At 39.1% G+C, this 17,506-nt stretch overlaps 3 protein-coding genes across 3 annotated transcripts; 1 reads left to right on the top strand and 2 right to left on the bottom strand.

Moving 5' to 3' along the window:
• Window positions 1–1,415: 1,415 nt before the first annotated feature.
• Window positions 1,416–2,453, bottom strand: LOC121788977 (protein FAR1-RELATED SEQUENCE 5-like). The gene has a single exon (XM_042187565.1). The coding sequence runs from the start codon at window positions 2,451–2,453 to the stop codon at window positions 1,416–1,418; it is 1,038 nt and encodes a 345-aa protein (XP_042043499.1).
• A 1,388-nt stretch (window positions 2,454–3,841) lies between these two features.
• On the top strand, window positions 3,842–5,272 carry LOC121800168 (WRKY transcription factor 22-like). Its single transcript, XM_042199761.1, has 3 exons — window positions 3,842–4,356; window positions 4,430–4,540; window positions 4,653–5,272. Exons 1-3 carry the CDS (start codon window positions 3,986–3,988, stop codon window positions 5,077–5,079), a joined length of 909 nt encoding a protein of 302 aa, XP_042055695.1. The 5' UTR covers window positions 3,842–3,985; the 3' UTR covers window positions 5,080–5,272.
• A 708-nt stretch (window positions 5,273–5,980) lies between these two features.
• On the bottom strand, window positions 5,981–8,337 carry LOC121800178 (3-methyl-2-oxobutanoate hydroxymethyltransferase 1, mitochondrial-like). The gene is made up of 5 exons (XM_042199770.1): window positions 7,784–8,337; window positions 7,378–7,584; window positions 7,163–7,309; window positions 6,528–6,581; window positions 5,981–6,440 (listed from the first exon to the last, which is right to left on the bottom strand). The coding sequence occupies exons 1-5, from the start codon at window positions 8,204–8,206 to the stop codon at window positions 6,204–6,206; spliced, it is 1,068 nt and encodes a 355-aa protein (XP_042055704.1). The 5' UTR covers window positions 8,207–8,337; the 3' UTR covers window positions 5,981–6,203.
• Between the last annotated feature and the right edge of the window lie 9,169 nt (window positions 8,338–17,506).

Here is a 17,506-nt window from a genome sequence, read left to right on the forward strand (position 1 = left end):
TTATTTTTTTAATATAGCTCCTTTTACAGAGTGGAGACAACAAACTACTCCATCTGTTTTATGGACAGAGATCCCCTACGGTGCCATCAAACACAGCACCAGCTGCTGTGCTGTGAAACTACGTCGTTTCACTCATTTTTCCTTCCCCTCATTTTTAGCTTAATTAAAAACAAATTGTTTCACTCAATTTTCCTTCCCCTCATTCTTATTAATTTATTACTATTATAATAAACAAGATGAATAAGAACTAACTCCTGCAAAATCGGGTATGCGTTTAATTTTATTCCTAAACTAGTACGGTTCCATTCCCTTGTGCATATCATACTAAATCTCTCAAAAATTTTCTTTTCTTACCTATAATCTATACGTATCATATCAAATCTTCAAACTGTATAAAATCTATAAACAATATATCTATGGAAATAATTAGTAATTTCGTTGTATACTTTTATACTTAATTCATTTATTAATTGTTAGTGTATAAAATAAAGTAGTAGTACATTAATTTAGAAAGCACCTGCCAATTTGTGGAGAAATAGACTAAATTTAGGAAATTAAAATTTGGTACTCATATAAAAACAAAATACACAAACTAACATTAGATAACAAACATATGTCAATGTTTCATCATGTTCCTAAATAAAATATACAATAGAGATCATGTTCCTAAATCAAAAAATACAATAGAGACACGCATGGAATGTCTATTTAATCAAAAAGACTAATAATTTCAATAATCTCGACCTCGATTGTCAGCATTAGATGCATCTCCACTGAAATATGCTCGATCAGCAGAAAACATGGTTTGATTAAATGGTGCCTACATTTAAAAGAAAAGGATAAATCGTAACTAATCACACCAAAATAAATATTATGGCATAAAGAATCGCACCATTAACATTTCGGTGAAACTTAAATGATTTGGAGTCCTTTTCGGGCACCCATGAGATGTCGAAAGTGCTGAACTAGAAGTAGGCAATGCATTTTGTGCTCCAACATCCTACAATTATAAAAAAATATGCAAACAATTAAAACATATTTTCCACATATGCAAACAATTAAAACATATTTTCCACATATTTTCCACATATGCAAAAGTGTAATTTCACGTCTAACACATCAAACACTTTCACACAATGACAACATATCAACCCAATCATCTCAAACCTTCGACAACTACAACAAATCAACTTCGTGTTAGGATCATATATCACCCTCCATTCCCTATCATGGTTGATTAGTCCAACAACATATTCACATACTGATCCTATTTCCTCTTTATACTTTATATATGCAGCAGCAAACAAGAGAAACTCCTTCTGAAATAGATCAAAGATAGATGGAGTATAGATATTAGAAAGCTGTTGTAACATAGGAGAGCTCTCTAACCTCAATCTAGGTAGTTTTTGGCATGCCTAAAAATCACATTTTAGTTCATTGTACCGCTTCTCCTCCACAACTTGCTCGAAATTCTTGAAAAATTGCTCAATGTTTAAGTTGGGCTTCGTACAATTCTTTATACTTGAATTGACACTCTCACTAAGTTGTGTGCTTCTCATACCAAGCGTGAAGGCATTATTCATGTAGCAACATGCCCATTTTTCCTTCACATTGTATACATGTTTCAACCATGTGTTGTCTCTAAGCTTAAATTCACTCAATAAAGTACCCCAAGCCTCCTCGAATTGAGTCTCATCCTCAAAACCATACATACACCTCTTAAAATCTGTCAAGAAACATGATCCTTCCTTCATAAGGTTTCCTAGGTGCTTGATTCCATTTTGCATTAAGTGCCATGTACACAATCCATGAAATGTATCAGACATTACCTCATTCAACGCTTTTGCCATTGCTTGATCCTGATTGGTGAAGACAGTAAGAGGCCTTTTATGTTTGTGTGCCTCCAAAAAAGTTTCAAATAACCTATTAAATGACGCCGATGTTTCGTCATATAAAAGTGATGCACCAAAAATCATAGCCTTCCTGTGATGATTAAAACCTGAGAACAAAACAAGTGGTCTATTATCACGATTCGTACAATATGTGGTATCCAATGACACAACATCACCAAAATACTCATAATCAATCAACATTCTTGCATCTACCCAAAAGACATTAGTTATCTGTTCATCCATATCCATTTGGCTCGCATGATAAAATGATGGATTTTTAGATAACTGATCTTGAAAGTATCTCATTAGACAACCGGCTTCGCCATATGCCATGCTTCTTTGTCTCTTAGATCGAAGATAATTCTTAGCATCCAATATAGTGTAACCAATCTCATCTCTTCCTCCAGCTTGTCTAGTCATCAAATTAAAAGTTGATTTCTGCATAATTCCAACATCATCTGCCAAATCAATCTCATGTGCTTGAACGTCTGTAATATTACGTTGAGAAGATAACATGTGCACTGTATCAGGAAGATGGAGAGGATGGTTATGCTCTTCCATAAACTCATTTACTTTATATACGCCTTCACATAAGTGACCCCCAATCGTACTTTACAATTTGTTCGAGTCTCATGTCGGGAATTGAGCACCAAGCAATCTCTTTTGTCTTCTTTACGCACGCCTTCCTTACAACAAACATATTTATAGGATGTTGTTTGCCCGGTTTTTTTTATTTTTGTTAAAATAATGCTTCCTTACTCCGAATCCAACTTTCCCTCCATATTGAACCCAATACATCCAAGCGTCGTCTAAGCTGCTAAATTCCATACCAATTCTAGGCTTGTAATCAGAATCCGAACTCAAATCCATTGGAGTATATCAAATGCAAAACTGAAAAACAAACAAACACAATATGATTTTATAACTAACAGCAAACTTGTTTAAAACACATTTTATATACATTAAAGAAACATAAGCAAATCGAAATTCACATACTTAAATTGATGAATTGATAGATTTTCAAGTAAGGATTCAGATTCATATACATGACCATTTTTCATAAAATTTCAGTGAATAATTGTCTAGAAATTAGTTCTTTGTCCTCAACTTGCTCAAGTAATAAAGTTATAAATCAAATTGCACAAGCAAAAGCAGAAAGCAACATAAAATTCATTGTGTTTAGAAACTATATTAACACAAAATTTTTGGCAGTTACCTTGGGAGTTCTCGAAATATCAAGGAGTTCTTGAAGAGTGCAAGCTTGGAGGTTAAAACTGAGCTTTATTGAATTCTAGTAACACCATATGTTGATCAAGGAGAAATGGAGTTTTGAAATGAATTGCACATTTTTAGGAACCACTTTTCTATTCATCTTAATTTGTTTTTAATTAAGCTAAAAATGAGTGAAACGACGTAGTTTCACAGCACAGCAGCTGGCGCTGTGTTTGATGGCACCGTAGGGGATCTCCCTCCCTGTTTCTACACTAATTTTTTAATATAGCTCCTTTTACAGAGTGGAGACAACAAACTACTCCATCATCTGTTTTATCTTTATCCGAACCCATCCCAGTGCCTAGGTGGTGGCGGCCACCACGATTGATGCATCTGTTGTCAAGAAAGCGATGAGAGATGGTGTTGAGTGTGTGAATGTGAAGCGTGGATTGGAGACAGTGCCGCTGCTGCTGTGCTCGCCGGCAAGCTACAGTGACAAAAAAAAAGGAAGAGAGAAACGAGGTGGTGGCCTCCACCACGTGCCTTGTTTCCGTCGGCAGGTGCCCTCTCTCACGTGCCAACTGAGTGAATACAAAACCGCGTGGACCTCCCCTTTGACAATCGCCAATGTCAACCCACCAAATATTAATATATTTATTTATTTAACACCCAAATGAAGAAAGGCAAGAAAACTTCCGTGAGCCACCACTAGCCTCCAAATTCCCTCCTCTCTCATCCTCTTCTGCTCACCCACTTTATTTCTTTAAATAATGAATTTGCTATTCTTTTCCACTCATTTACATATTCCCCCCCCCCCCCCCTCTTTCTCTAAAAAGTCAGCGCCTCCTTTTGTCCCTCAACCATAAACCAGTAGCAAAGAAATGGAGGATGACTGGGATCTCCACGCCATCGTCAGAGGCTGCGCCGCCCCCCCCTCCCCCGCCGCAGCAACGAACAACAACCCCAGATCCTTTGAATCTCTCCATGCTCATAAGAAGGCGCCTTGCAACTTCTCGGTGTCTTCCTTCCAAGATCTGCTCCAGCCCATACGAAACGACGTCGTTCGAGAAGATCTCTACAAACCCTTTTTCCCCAAATCCGAAATCCCTTTTTCTTTGCCGATTTCGACCACCCGCCTAGTATCGCAAGATCCGCCGCCGCCGCCGCTACCGCAAACGCAGCAGCCTTTCTCTGTTTCGAATGGCCCAAAAATCACTGCTTCTCACACTCCCACCTCAAGGCCCAAAAGAAGGTATATTTTAGTTTGGATTTGAATTTCAAGATTGGATTTTTTTTTTGCAGTTTTCTTACTAAATATTTTACAGAAAGTGCTACAGCAAGAAGGTTTGCCACGTGGCAGCCGAGAATCTATCTTCCGACGTGTGGTCGTGGAGAAAATACGGCCAGAAACCAATTAAAGGCTCTCCATATCCAAGGTGTGTGTTTTTACTTTTATAGAGAAAGAGAAGGATTTACTAGTATTTTTTTCAATTTTATTTACTGTGAAAATTGGATGATAAAGATGTGTGTTTTTGATTGATTTTTCAGGGGTTATTACAGATGCAGCACCTCAAAAGGCTGTATGGCGAGGAAGCAAGTGGAGCAGAATAAATCCGACCCGGGAATGTTCATCGTGACCTACACGGCGGAGCACAACCACCCCATGCCCACCCACCGCAACTCCCTCGCCGGCAGCACCCGCCACAAGCCGGCTGAGCCTCCCGCCTCCAAGAATCCCTCTCTCTCACCGTCCGAGAGCCTCTCGCCGGTGCCGGAGAAGTTGGAGAGCAGCAGAGAGGAGGATTTAGCCGACGACGACGACGATGGCGTTTTTAGCGTTGCGGACATGGCTTTGAATGACGATTTCTTCGCCGGTTTGGAGGATTTCACGGCGCCGGAGCCTGGCTCCGGCCCCTTGCAGTTCCCGTGGCTATCCACTAGCGCAAAAACCACCACCACCGCCGGCGGCCGTTGACCGGGGAGCAGAAATGATTAGATAGTTAGATGCTTTTCTTCTTATTTTAGTATTGTGTAGAAGTCAACATTTTTTATACTACAGTATTTTCTTTATTTTTCTGGTGTGGGCAGAGTTGTAAAGAATCTAGAGATGACATTGTGTGTTTTATTTCTTCTTTTTTTTGGATAAAATTAGTACATTGTGTGTTTTATTTCTTCTTTTTTTTAGATAAAATTAGTTAGTGAAATAACACCTTTTCTCATGATTAAGAAAAGAAGAAATAAAACACACAATGTCATCTCTAGATTCTTTATAACACCTTTTATTTCTTCTTTTATATGAGAAAAGGTGTTATTTATTGTTATGCGTAATGAAATCATGATTAAGAATTTTATGATTATGCTTAATTCGGTACCTTATCACATTCCTTTTTAATGGGGTTTCGATGATTTCTGGTTTGGGTTTTGGTGGGTCTGTCACCCAATTATTCCTACACCAAATTGGAATATGCCGAGGCTTCGGAAATTTCTAGAAGCATTATGATATTAATCTAAGTAGCGAACTACCAATAGAAAATCAAGATTCGTATATTAAGATTTTTTAGAGTGATTCAACGAACTCAAATTGTATGAGCAAATGCAGTTTATCAAGCCATTCATAAAACAGAGGACTCATTTTCTCCACATCCACAAAGAATGCTACTACAAGTCTACAATCAACATAACGACAATCGCTAAGGAAATTGACCGAAATAATTGCTAGTGCCTTTCTTTTTGTACTGAAAAGCCATTCTCATATCCACGCACTCAGATGGTGTGCATTATTTCATTAAAAGTAGCATCTATATAGGTCAAGAAATATCAAATTGTGGGTGGTAACGTTCAAATATAAAGACCGTGTTACGGTGACTCAAAACCCGAGACCTTTGAATGTCACTAAGCGAGCATCACCTTCATTTTAGGACAAGAACGCTACCCTTGAAGCATTTCCAACACTATACTACAGTAATCTTCTACTCCAATCGTGAGATATGACGATGCTCGTCTTCCAAAACTTCTGTTTATTAATTCAACTCTAGAGGAAACCCATACTACTTACTCGAAGAAGGAAAGCAGCCTTGGTACAGTTTGGCATGTCTTCCATCACTTCATTTGGGCTTCCATCTTTGAAGCCGCATCAGCTGCTGCAGATGCTGCCTCACTCAAACCTAGCTTCTCCAATAGTTGTAGGAAGCCTTCAGTGTCAGCAGCTCCAATCTTGTAAGGGCTGTGAGCTGCACCAGGGAAAGCCCCACTCGCAACTTCATCCCGGTATTCTGAAAGAGCCTTGTTGATGGCTTCTCCTACATGGGCATAATGTTTACAGAACTTGGGAGTGACCTATGCAGAAGAAATGAAGTCCGTTAGACCTCAGCAAAAATAAGTAGTTGTAATGAGAAGACTTAAAACAAATTTTGAGGAATTAACCTTGGCATGATGAGGGTGTTGTAGCATTCCAAGCAGATCATGGTACACTAGAACCTGCACAAAAAGTTAAAATTGTATATCTGTCACAAGCAACTAATATAAATGGCATAATAGTCTTGTATCTGAAATACAGGATTAGTTCATCACTATGTATATAACAAGAACGCATTATGGTTCAACAAGCTATCTATTATTGAATAATGAGACGTGAAACAGCAAGCTAGTCACTGAACAAGAACCCGAGGCATGGCTAGGAGAAGAAGCTTGTCTGGTCTAACTAGCACAACAGAATGTCTATCCACGCCTAAATGTATTTGGAAGCATAAGCGTGAAAAGGAAATGTGTGAAAGTAGATAACTCGAATGCTGGTCAGCTGGCAAGAACAAACCAGTTATTCAACAGCTTCCCATCCATCCCCTGCTTCCCACCAAATTGAGTTTGACATTAGATGACAATTGTTACTTTTATGAGTATTTGATAGTATAAACAATCTGGAATTTATATGCAATTACAAGTCTCAATTTATCTATACACGTACTGGGATCAATTTGATCTAACATTAACATGGGTAACTATGATTTCAAGAAAAAGGCCAACAACGCCTTCCGATAAAAATGAAGGAAGCTTATACTAACTTGGCCACTACAAAATGGTCCAGCCCCAATGCCGATGGTGGGAATCTGAAGCGCCGATGTTGCTGCAGCCGCCACCGGTGGAGGAACACATTCCAACACTACTGCAAAGCATCCTGCTTCTTGCAATGCCATTGAAGTCTCCACAACCTGCAAAATCAAGATAACCAGTTGGAGAATGTCACATGCTACCCTCGCTAAATCTTCAAAATCCCTACCCTGACTGCACTATCGATGTTTCTGCCTTGAGGTCTGAACCCTCCAAGAACACTGATCGCCTGCGGTGTGAGCCCCACGTGGCCGATCACCGCAATACCAGCTTCAACAATACCTTTAGCTGCTGTGATCCTTGAAGGCGCGCCACCTTCCAATTTGATTGCATCCATTCCTCCCTCCTTCAGTACCCTCACAGCCGTATCAACTGCCTGCGCATAATTCAAACTGCAAATCACCAACCATACATTCACATTTTACAACCCTGAAATATAGTAACTATGCACATAAATCTAGGCATATGTTCATGGAATTGAACACAAAAGCGATGATGAACCTAGTTTCAACGATCCCATACTTAATTTTCAGTGACATTTTTACAAACACCTAGTGTTCATAATCAACCATGACCTGTTGAGTGTTGGACTCGTAGGTTCCAAACGGCAAGTCCCCGACGAGAAGCGGGCGCTTGGCGCCACGCGCCACGGCGCGGCAGTGGACGAGCATCTCATCGAGCGTGATGGGGAGGGTGGTGTCGTGGCCGTGAACGACCATGGAAGCGGAGTCGCCGACCAAGCAAACGTCGATGCCGGCGGTGTCCAAATGCACCGCCGAGGGGTAGTCGTAGGCCGTGACCATGGTTATGGGCTCGCCCCTCCTGTGCTTCTGCCGGATGTTAGTGAGCGTGACGCGATGGCTAGGGTTCTGTGGCTTCGGGCCGCCGTAGACGGTGTTTTCCATGACGTTGCTCAGCCAGCGGAGAATGGAGTGCGGAGAATCGCGGCGTTTGGTGACGGAGGAGCTGCGGCGGGTTTTACAGAGGGAAGAAAACATCCTTGCTGGCGGCGGATGGAAGCGGTGGGAGGGAGCGGCGGAGCCGGGAAAGAGGAAGTGATTGGGTAGTTGGAGGAGAAGAAATGAACTGAGGCACAACTTTGAATTTTCGTAAATTCTTTATTTGGATTGTTTGCGAATAGTAGTATTTTTTATTTGGATTTGTTGTCCAATTCGGCGTAAGGGTGTCCATTATAAGGCGGACCCGCCCAATAGCTCGGCCCCAATTTTTGTTTATAGCCCCAATTTTATTGTCTATAGCCCCAAAATTCTATTTCCGCCACTATAGTGGACACCTCCAATAGCCTCCAAATTTTATAATCAATTTTCATTTTTAAATATTTTTTAGTTTCAATTAAGTGTAATTTAAATAATTGCAGTGTAAATAACTAGAATACGAGGTAATTAGGGCCGAATATTCGTTGTATTGCAAACCGGTAAAATTATACAACGAATAATTAAAATAAAATACAACTACAAAACTCCGCCACCGTCTACTCGGTGTCGGAGTCAGCTTCCTCGTCTTCCTCTTCTTCTTCTTCTCGGTGCATTTTTTAGAGAGTGGTTGTGTAGATAGTGAGTGGAGGGATTTTGTGAAAATGATGAAAAATAGGTGGTGGGGAGTGGTATTTATAGAGGAAAAAAAATGAAATTGGCGCCGCATGCGCCGCGGCGGGTTCCGCCACTAAGGTCGCCGCGCCTATAGGCGCGGCTATGCCCCCCCGCCGCGTCCACGCCCCGCACCCGGCGATCGCCCGTCCGCCCCCCATAGCCACGCCCGCCACGTCCACCCCCGGGGCGGACAACCTTCCCACTATAACCCGCCCGCCGCCCGCCCGTGGACGCGGCTATAGCCGCGTCCACTCCATAGTGGATACCCTAATACCATGTATTCTTATCTGGAATACGAGCTCGACATTTGCTTAAATCTTTTTTAGGGTATAGTACTATTTTATTCTAAAACATATTACCGATTTATGATTTTGGTTCAAAACATTCACTTTTTTAAAATCGAATACAAAACATACGAAGACGCTATCGTTTACATCTTTTATGATGATTCTATTAATTCTTGACAGTCAACCGTCAATTAGCCCAATTTTGACATGATTAGCTGATTTTCATTACTATAACTAATTTTAATTAAAAAAAATCGGATATTACATGTAAATGTTAAATGAAATACTGAAAATGAGTAATATTAATCGATTTCTCTCATTCAATACTCCATTTCATCTTTATTTCTTCCACTCTTTCTTCCCTGAAGAACCCTAATTTTTTTTCTCCATCTCTGCAACAATCCAACACCTTCGAACATGGGGCGTTCGACGTGCAGTCGGGACTCCGTCGACAGCGACGGCGGTAGTGACTTCGGAGACCTCCGATTTAGCTACGCTTTAAGCTATTGTAAGAAGACGGCGGCGCTCCGTATTGTCACCGGCCAAGGCAAACCGTCGAGGGGGAAGCTTTACTTTGAATGTGAGAGAAAGGAATGCAGTTTCTTCAAGTGGTGCGAGCCAAATCATGAAGTCGAAGCACGTGCGTGTTCTTCGTAAACCTCCTTCGGTGGTGCCGATTTTGTTTTAGATTGAGACTTAGAATAGGGAAGGGGAATAAAATAGTTGTGAAGAAATGGTGTTGAGGGAGAAAGGGTGAGATTCCTTGACTGTAGCTCTAAATTTTACGGACAAATAGGATCAAGAGTTGTAGATGGAGAACGGAAAGTGTAATGTTCGGTTAAGTTACATTCGTGATCAGGTGTGTATAAATCACACTTTTAATTTTACACGTGTTATGTAGTTAATTGCTATGTGTTGACTTGGAGTGAATATTTGGATTATATGATACAAATCTGATATAGTTGTGTTATTTGATATTGATGGTGGAATATGACATGGATATGTGATTGATGCAATAGATATGTGAATGGTGCTATTGATATGTTTATATATGGTATTAGAATTTCTTGAATCATTAGATTAAAGAGGATATGTGACAATCATTGAATCAACTATTTTATCAAAAATTAAGGATAAATTTCAGAAATTAGTGAATGTTTTGAGTTTTGGCCTTTGTTTTGTTGTTGTTGTAACACTTTTTTTGTATGTTCAAGTAAGATGAGTGTTTGAAAATCCTAATTTTTTGTTCCTATTTGAATCTGAAAAAAGTTACCTAATTAATCAAGTGAATGCTTCTTCTTCTTAGACAATGCGGCAGAAATCAAATTGATTTAATAATTGGACAACCCTAAATTACAAGACAAAGTAGTCCTTCATAAAACTTATCTACTTCCAATTGGTCCTGAACTTTTAACCACGTCCATTGCAGACTTACAACCAAAAAATTTTGTAGTTGTTGTTGGTTTCATACATTATGTGATTGCTTCTTCGTATGTGATTGTAGATATGTGATTGTTTCTTCGTCTACAATGAGCAATAATCTATGTCAATAAACTGACATCAAATTGAACCAATAAATGAACAACAAAATACAATACAAAGTGGTCCTTCATATTCATTTTCTACTTTGAATTGGTCATGAACAATGAACAACAAAATACAATACAAAGTGGTCCTTCATATTCATTTTCTACTTTGAATTGGTCATGAACATTTACACCATCAAAAAAATATTGTCATAACGCACTACATCAACCTTAGAGCATCCACAACCCTGACCCGGATTCAGGCCCCAAGCCCCTCCACGTCATCATTCCCCTAAATTCGAGTCTCATGCCACAATTCCTCTAACCCTGCAGGCCTCATCCCAGGCCACAACTATTAAATTGCATTATTCACAACTTCAACCTATTTTACTAGTAAAAATTAAAAACATTGAACAATTATAACACAAGAAATTCATTTTTAATTCAAAAATAATAAACTATAAACTAAAAAAGTTAAAAATTAGAAAATAAAAAAATAAAAAAATAATAAAAATTAGAAAATCATCTGGCGCCCCTCTCCCTCTTCTTCCTCTTCGTCTTCCTCTTCCTCCATCTTCTTCCTCTCCACATCCATTTTCTTCCTCTTCCAAATGCACAAATATCAGAAATTAGGGCTCGGGACCGGCCCGAACCCCCTCCAACGCCGGGCCAGGATGCAACTGGTCACGGCACCTGAAGCTCCATCGCCGGGCCCAGGCCGCAACGAACCATGCTCCAACACCGCCGAGCCTAGGTTGGACCCCAGGTGCTGTTAGACCCCAATTTTTCCTTCGTGTTATGTATGCTCTTAACACCATCAAAACCCAAAAACCATCAAACCCCAAAAATCAGTGAAACCAAGTATTAATTGTATTATGTACACAACATGACACACAATTTTTAAAGCAACATGACAACATCAAACACACTTCCATCAAGGTCACCATCTGGTGGAACCAGACGGGCATATCGGGACTTCTTCCTCCTCTCAAAATCAGGGTCGCTTTCTGGGAAGCTCGACGGTCACGGTCTGAAGAACTAGGGTTTGTTGTCCGCCTTGCTTCCTCTTCGTCGTGACGGAGTTCACCCTCGTCTTCAACTTCTGGAATTGGAGAAGAATGAACTTCCACATGAGAGCTAGGGCTAGAATCCACAAATTGCGACGCCACCGACGGGTCTTGTTCGTTTACCTTCGAGGAATCGTTCTTTTCAGAACTAACAGTAGCCGACGGACCATCTTCGGTGTCAGGCGGATGTCCATGTGTGGACTTCCTCTTCCTCGCATATGTTTTTTTCACGTCGACAAGACCGTCGCTGGAACATAAGTTAGGGTAAGGCGACTTCCAACTCATGGAAACCAACAATAATCGGTCGGAATCGGAACTATGGTTCTTCTTCTTAGGAGAGTGACAAGAGAGAAGATATAAAAGAGAGAGAGTGGTGGTTCATTGTTCCAAATGAACACTTAGTGATATGTTAGGTGATATTTGGAAGATTAATTTTTCAAATTCAAAATATTAAAAAATTAAATTATTTAGCAAAATAATTAATATAAGATTAACCTACTAATAATCTCAGATTAAGTCTAATCGGGTTAAAATTGGGCTAATTGACGGTTGATCGTCAAAATTAATGAAGCCGTCAAAAAAGGATGTAAACAGTAGCATTTTCGTATGATTTGGATTTGATTTTCAAAAAGTGAATATTTTGGACCAAAATTTTAAACCGGTCATATGTTTAAGACCAAAATATTACTATAAATCATCTTTTTTACCATATTAACAAATTACGAACTTGATGTACTAACAAATATGGCATTTCTTATTCTACTAAAACAAGTACTCGTAGTATTCCTAACCACTCCCTACTTGTTGTTACTCTCCCGTCTCAAATTAGTAGTCTTATCTGCTTTAGATTATTAGAACGAATATGAAAAATTATACTTCCTCCGCCCCATAAAAATATGCGCATTTTCCAATTTCATTAGTCCCACAAAATAATATGTATTCCATTTTTGAAAAGTTATACTATCAATTTAATACTAATATAGGTCACACTATTCACTAACACTACTTTAACTATCATTCTCCTCATCTCTCTTACTTTACTAGACGTCACCACGGTTCGGAACCGCCGGTTCCGGTTCAAGAAAATCATGAACCTGAACCGGCTCGTCCTAGGTTCGACGGTTCCAGTTCCTGAACCGTGAACCGGCGGTTCATCTAAACAGCCAGAACCGCCGGTTCCTATCCGGTTCCGGGCCGGTTCGGCGGTTCATGTTAATTTTTTTTAACATTGTAATTCAAGTAAAAAATGTAAATATACTTGCATAAATAAAATTAGAATAATGTGAATGCGATGTACAAATGCAATTTTATTGATACAAATTACAACTTCAAAATTACAAATTACAACTTAAAATTTACAAATTACAACTTAAAAATTATAAATTACAAAAAACTTAAAGTCTTGATTACAATTTACAAATTACATATTCAAAACAAATGGGAGAAAAAAGAAATAAAGGAAAAGGACTTGAGCTCAACTTAAATTTAAAATTTAGGTTGAGATGCCTACGTATCCTCAATGTTCAATTGCATTTTGGAATCAAAGTCCACGTAGTTCTCTTACCTTGCTTACCTATTTGGCTTGATCGGAGGAATTGGCATATTCTTCTTCGTCAGGGAAGTAGTCTTGGTGGAGTTGTACTACTTGATTGTCCCAATCCGGTTCTTGGTCTCTAATTTCGGCGGAGCACCAATCATCAAGTAACATGGTGGCTTCCAAGTTTTGCCCGGTGAGTCTACTTCTTCTGTCGTCCAAGACGTTGCCTCCAACACTAAAGGCGGACTCGACGGCGATAGTGGAAGCCGGAACCGAAAAGATCTCCTTGGCCATTGATGCAAGGATGGGAAAATCTTTCTCGTATGATCCCCACCAATCTAGGACGTCGATTTGTTGGGGAACGAGACCTCCTTCTTCATCACTGAATGAAATGTGTGAGTCAAAATATAAATCTAACTCACTTGCCGAATTTGCCGTCCTTCCTTCCTCCGATGCTATAGTCGTATAGGTCCGCCAATTGGGATTGGGCGTCGGGGTCATCAACTTGGAAGAAGCCAAAGTTATGTGTTTGATGGGGGGGTCTAGGTCTCACTTGGTGGGTACTGTTGTACTTGGCTTCGTAATCGTGAAAGAGAGCCAGCAAGTCGAACTCAAAATTTCTTTGGAGGGTTGGGAGGTGGGGGAGGTTTATTTGGAATGTTTGGGCTAGGTTTATGTAGTTGTCGTCGTCCTCGTCATTCGATTGCAAAGCTCGGAGTGGTTCAAGATCAATAGAAGCCAAATTGTTGTAATAAAATTCTAAAATTTTTAAAGTACCAACTAGTCTCCATTTTGGATCTAAAACTTTTGCAAGCAAGAAAACCGTTGGAATCTCGTTGAAATATTTGAGCCATTTTTCAACCATGTAATATAAAACACACATTAATTCAAGATTATTTGCGGAATTTTTCATTGCAGTTTTAAAACAAAGTGATATGCACATGCAATGTTCTAAAACAAGAACGGATGTGCAATAATACACACCCGATAACTCAACGGTGGCATTTCTAAAACCTTTGAATAATTTAAATAAACTCATGCTTTGATCCCAACAAGAAGAGGTTAGATATAAATCATCTACAGGGAAAGTTCTATAAAAATAAACCAAATATTCTATATGCTCTAATGTAGAATGCAACATATCATATGTAGAGTTCCATCTAGTAGACACGTCTAAAGTAAAAGTTGTGTACCTTATTTTCTTCGAATGACAATACTTCTTCCACGCCTTGCCAATTTGAGGCTTCCAGTGGATCAAGGATACAACTGTTGTAATAGGTTGAATATGTCTTTGCCATAAAGACAAAGCATCTTGTACACATAAATTTAAAATATGACAAATACATCGTTGGTGAAAATACTTACCACTTATCACCGGGGAGCAAGCCGCAATTAAATCGAGTATACTTGCAGTGTTAGCGGTTGCGTTATCAAAACCAACCGAAAATATTTTGTTGCATAAATCATAATCATTCAAAACTTGAATAATTAAAGATGCAATTGCTTGTGCGGTGTGCGATGAAGGAAATTGTCTAAAACCAATTAAACGTTTATTTAAAGACCAACTATTATCTATAAAATGACATGAAATTTCCATGTAAGAATTTCTTTGGAAAGAATCCGTCCACACATCAGAGCAAATATTAACTTTGTGCCCCAAGTTGGATAGAAATTTTCCAACTTCTCTTTTTTTTTTATCAAAAAACTGTCGGTTGTTAGATCTTTGAGCAGTTGAGGGTGGAATTCTTTTTGTACCAGCATTAAAAGCGGTTTGCATTGTAACTTCATATTTTTTTTGTCATTAAAAAAATTAAACGGCAAATGTTTCATTGCCGCCCATCTTACCATAGCATCGGTAACATTTTTGGGATCATATTTAAATAGATGTGTACCTGTTTGAGACGATGAGCCGGCGGGGAAGTTTATTTGGCTTTGGGACTTAGTATGCCCATATTCCACGGGGTGTTTTGTCTTCAAATGGCGATGGAGAGTACCATATCCCCCACCGGTTCCAAATGGATAGACTTTCTCGCAATAGTTGCAATATGCTTTGAACTCATTTGTCTCCACGGTAGTGATCGGATCATTAGGATTTGAAATTACCACCGGGACCTTCTTGTAATGTTTGGTGAAAATATTGGATTTCAACTTTGGAGGCATCTTCTTTTTTTGTTGTCCTGAAGGAGGAGGAGCATCGGCCTCCTCATCATTTTCGCCAACTTGGCCAGCGCTAGAAGGGGGGAATTGATGCGATCCATCATCGCCTTCGTCCGATGATAGATTCACATCGTATTCGAATTGCGAAGCCGAATGTGAATGCCCCCCTTGTTGGTCGTCGTCGGCGAGGGAAAGTAACAAGCCCGCATTTCGATCCTCTTCCTCCTACGAAAATTATACAACTAAGTAAAAATACTAACACAAAAATAAAACACATAGACACATAGATGTTTAAAAATGAAATTATGAATTTAATAAAAATGAATTAACAAAAAATATAAACATATTAGAACTTACTTGCGCTCGAAGAGTGGCTCGCCTTCCCACCTCCTCCGCAACTTGTGCTCTAGTAGGGGCACGTCGACGACGAGTATCACTTTGATCTTGGACAATTCTCTTGCCCCGATCATCACCACGACGAGATGAAGACATGATATTTATGGAAATTGAAAGTGGAGAATAGAGAGTAGTGTGATTGTGTGAATATGATAACGTGAACAACGTGAGTAAATTATGAGCGCAAATAACGTAAACAACTTGAGAGAATGAGGATGGAGAATAGAGAAATTGAGATTGAGAAGAGAAATTCTTATTAACACAAGACTGGGGTGAGTAGAAATGAAGAGGATGGGGGTATTTATAGGGGAAAATTGTGATTAAATAAAATAAAAAAATTCAAAATTTCAAAATTTTGAAAACCGGCGGAACCGCCGGTTTCGTCAACGGTTTTCTGACGAAAACCGGCGGTTCCTGACCGGTTTCTGAAAAGCCTAGGGTTAGGTCGGAAATAGGCCTGAAAAGGTGTCGGGAACCGGCGGTTCCAGCGAAACCGACGGTTTTGAACCGCCGGTTACGGTTTTTGAAAAATTGGAACCTGAACCGGCCCGGTGGAACCGGCGGTTCCGGTCACGGTTCGAACCGCCGCCGACAGTTCCGGTTCCGGTTTGGAACCACCGGTGACGGTTCCGGGCCGGTTCGGTTCGGTTTGGGGACCTCTAGGTAAAATGTCGAAAATGAAACTAAAGACCAAATGTTTAAAAGTATAAGATATAAGGTCAAAAATGTCATTATTTGAAGCGTTTATCCAAAATTGTTCTACCATTGTCATTTATATCAATCGTTTTAATTTGGGATATTGGCATCTAATATCATGAAACTTCAAAAAAATTGGGTTTTTCCCACGAACTTTAAAATTGGTAAATAATATCGCGAACTTTACCCCGGGTTTATTTTTTCCCACGAATGAAAAAATTCATGTTATTTTAATAGATTGAAGAACAATTTTGGAGGGTGTGCTTCAAGAAAAAACTATCTTCAAAGATTGAAAAACTTGAAGCTCTCAAAATTGTTGTCGAGAAATTACGAAAAAAAATCCGTATCATAATATTATTTGTGGGAATTTTTTCATTCGTGGGGAAAAACAAATCCGGGGTAAAGTTTGTGATATTATTTGTCAATTTTAAAGTTCATGAGATAAACCCAACATTTTGAAAGTTTCATGATATTAGATGTCAATATCCATTTTAATTTTGATAATAAAATTGGAGTATCCCACAAAAAATTTTGGTGCACAAAATGTTGATGCGTCAGTAAAAATACACGTTCCTAACCTACATGGCAATGTATTAGTATATACACCTTTATTTGCATATGTAACCATCATGTGAAAATAAATAGCTCATTGTGACCTAAAATTGTTAGATTTAAAATTCCACACATTTACAATTTCACAACTGAACTGGCAAATCTCCTCGTTTATACTCTTTCACCCAATCCAAAATAAATACTCCATATAAAACTAAATAAGCATAGAAAATCGGTAAAGTTGCCAGTTATTTAAGGAACGAAAACATGTATCATGGCATTAATATTGCAGCGTTTGGCAGAAAAGTGAAAACCAAACAATTTCCACAACCTTAACTGCAAACCATACATAAAACTGAAAGAATATCTTATGCAACAGCCGAGTAGATGAGTTGAATGTTCAACATTTTTTATTTTTTTTTCTAATCTAAATTCAGTCTGCCTTTAGTTACAAGTTCGTTCCCCATTAA

This window comes from Salvia splendens, chromosome 1 (assembly GCF_004379255.2).
Source record: "Salvia splendens isolate huo1 chromosome 1, SspV2, whole genome shotgun sequence".
In the NCBI taxonomy this organism is placed as follows: Eukaryota; Viridiplantae; Streptophyta; class Magnoliopsida; order Lamiales; family Lamiaceae; genus Salvia; species Salvia splendens.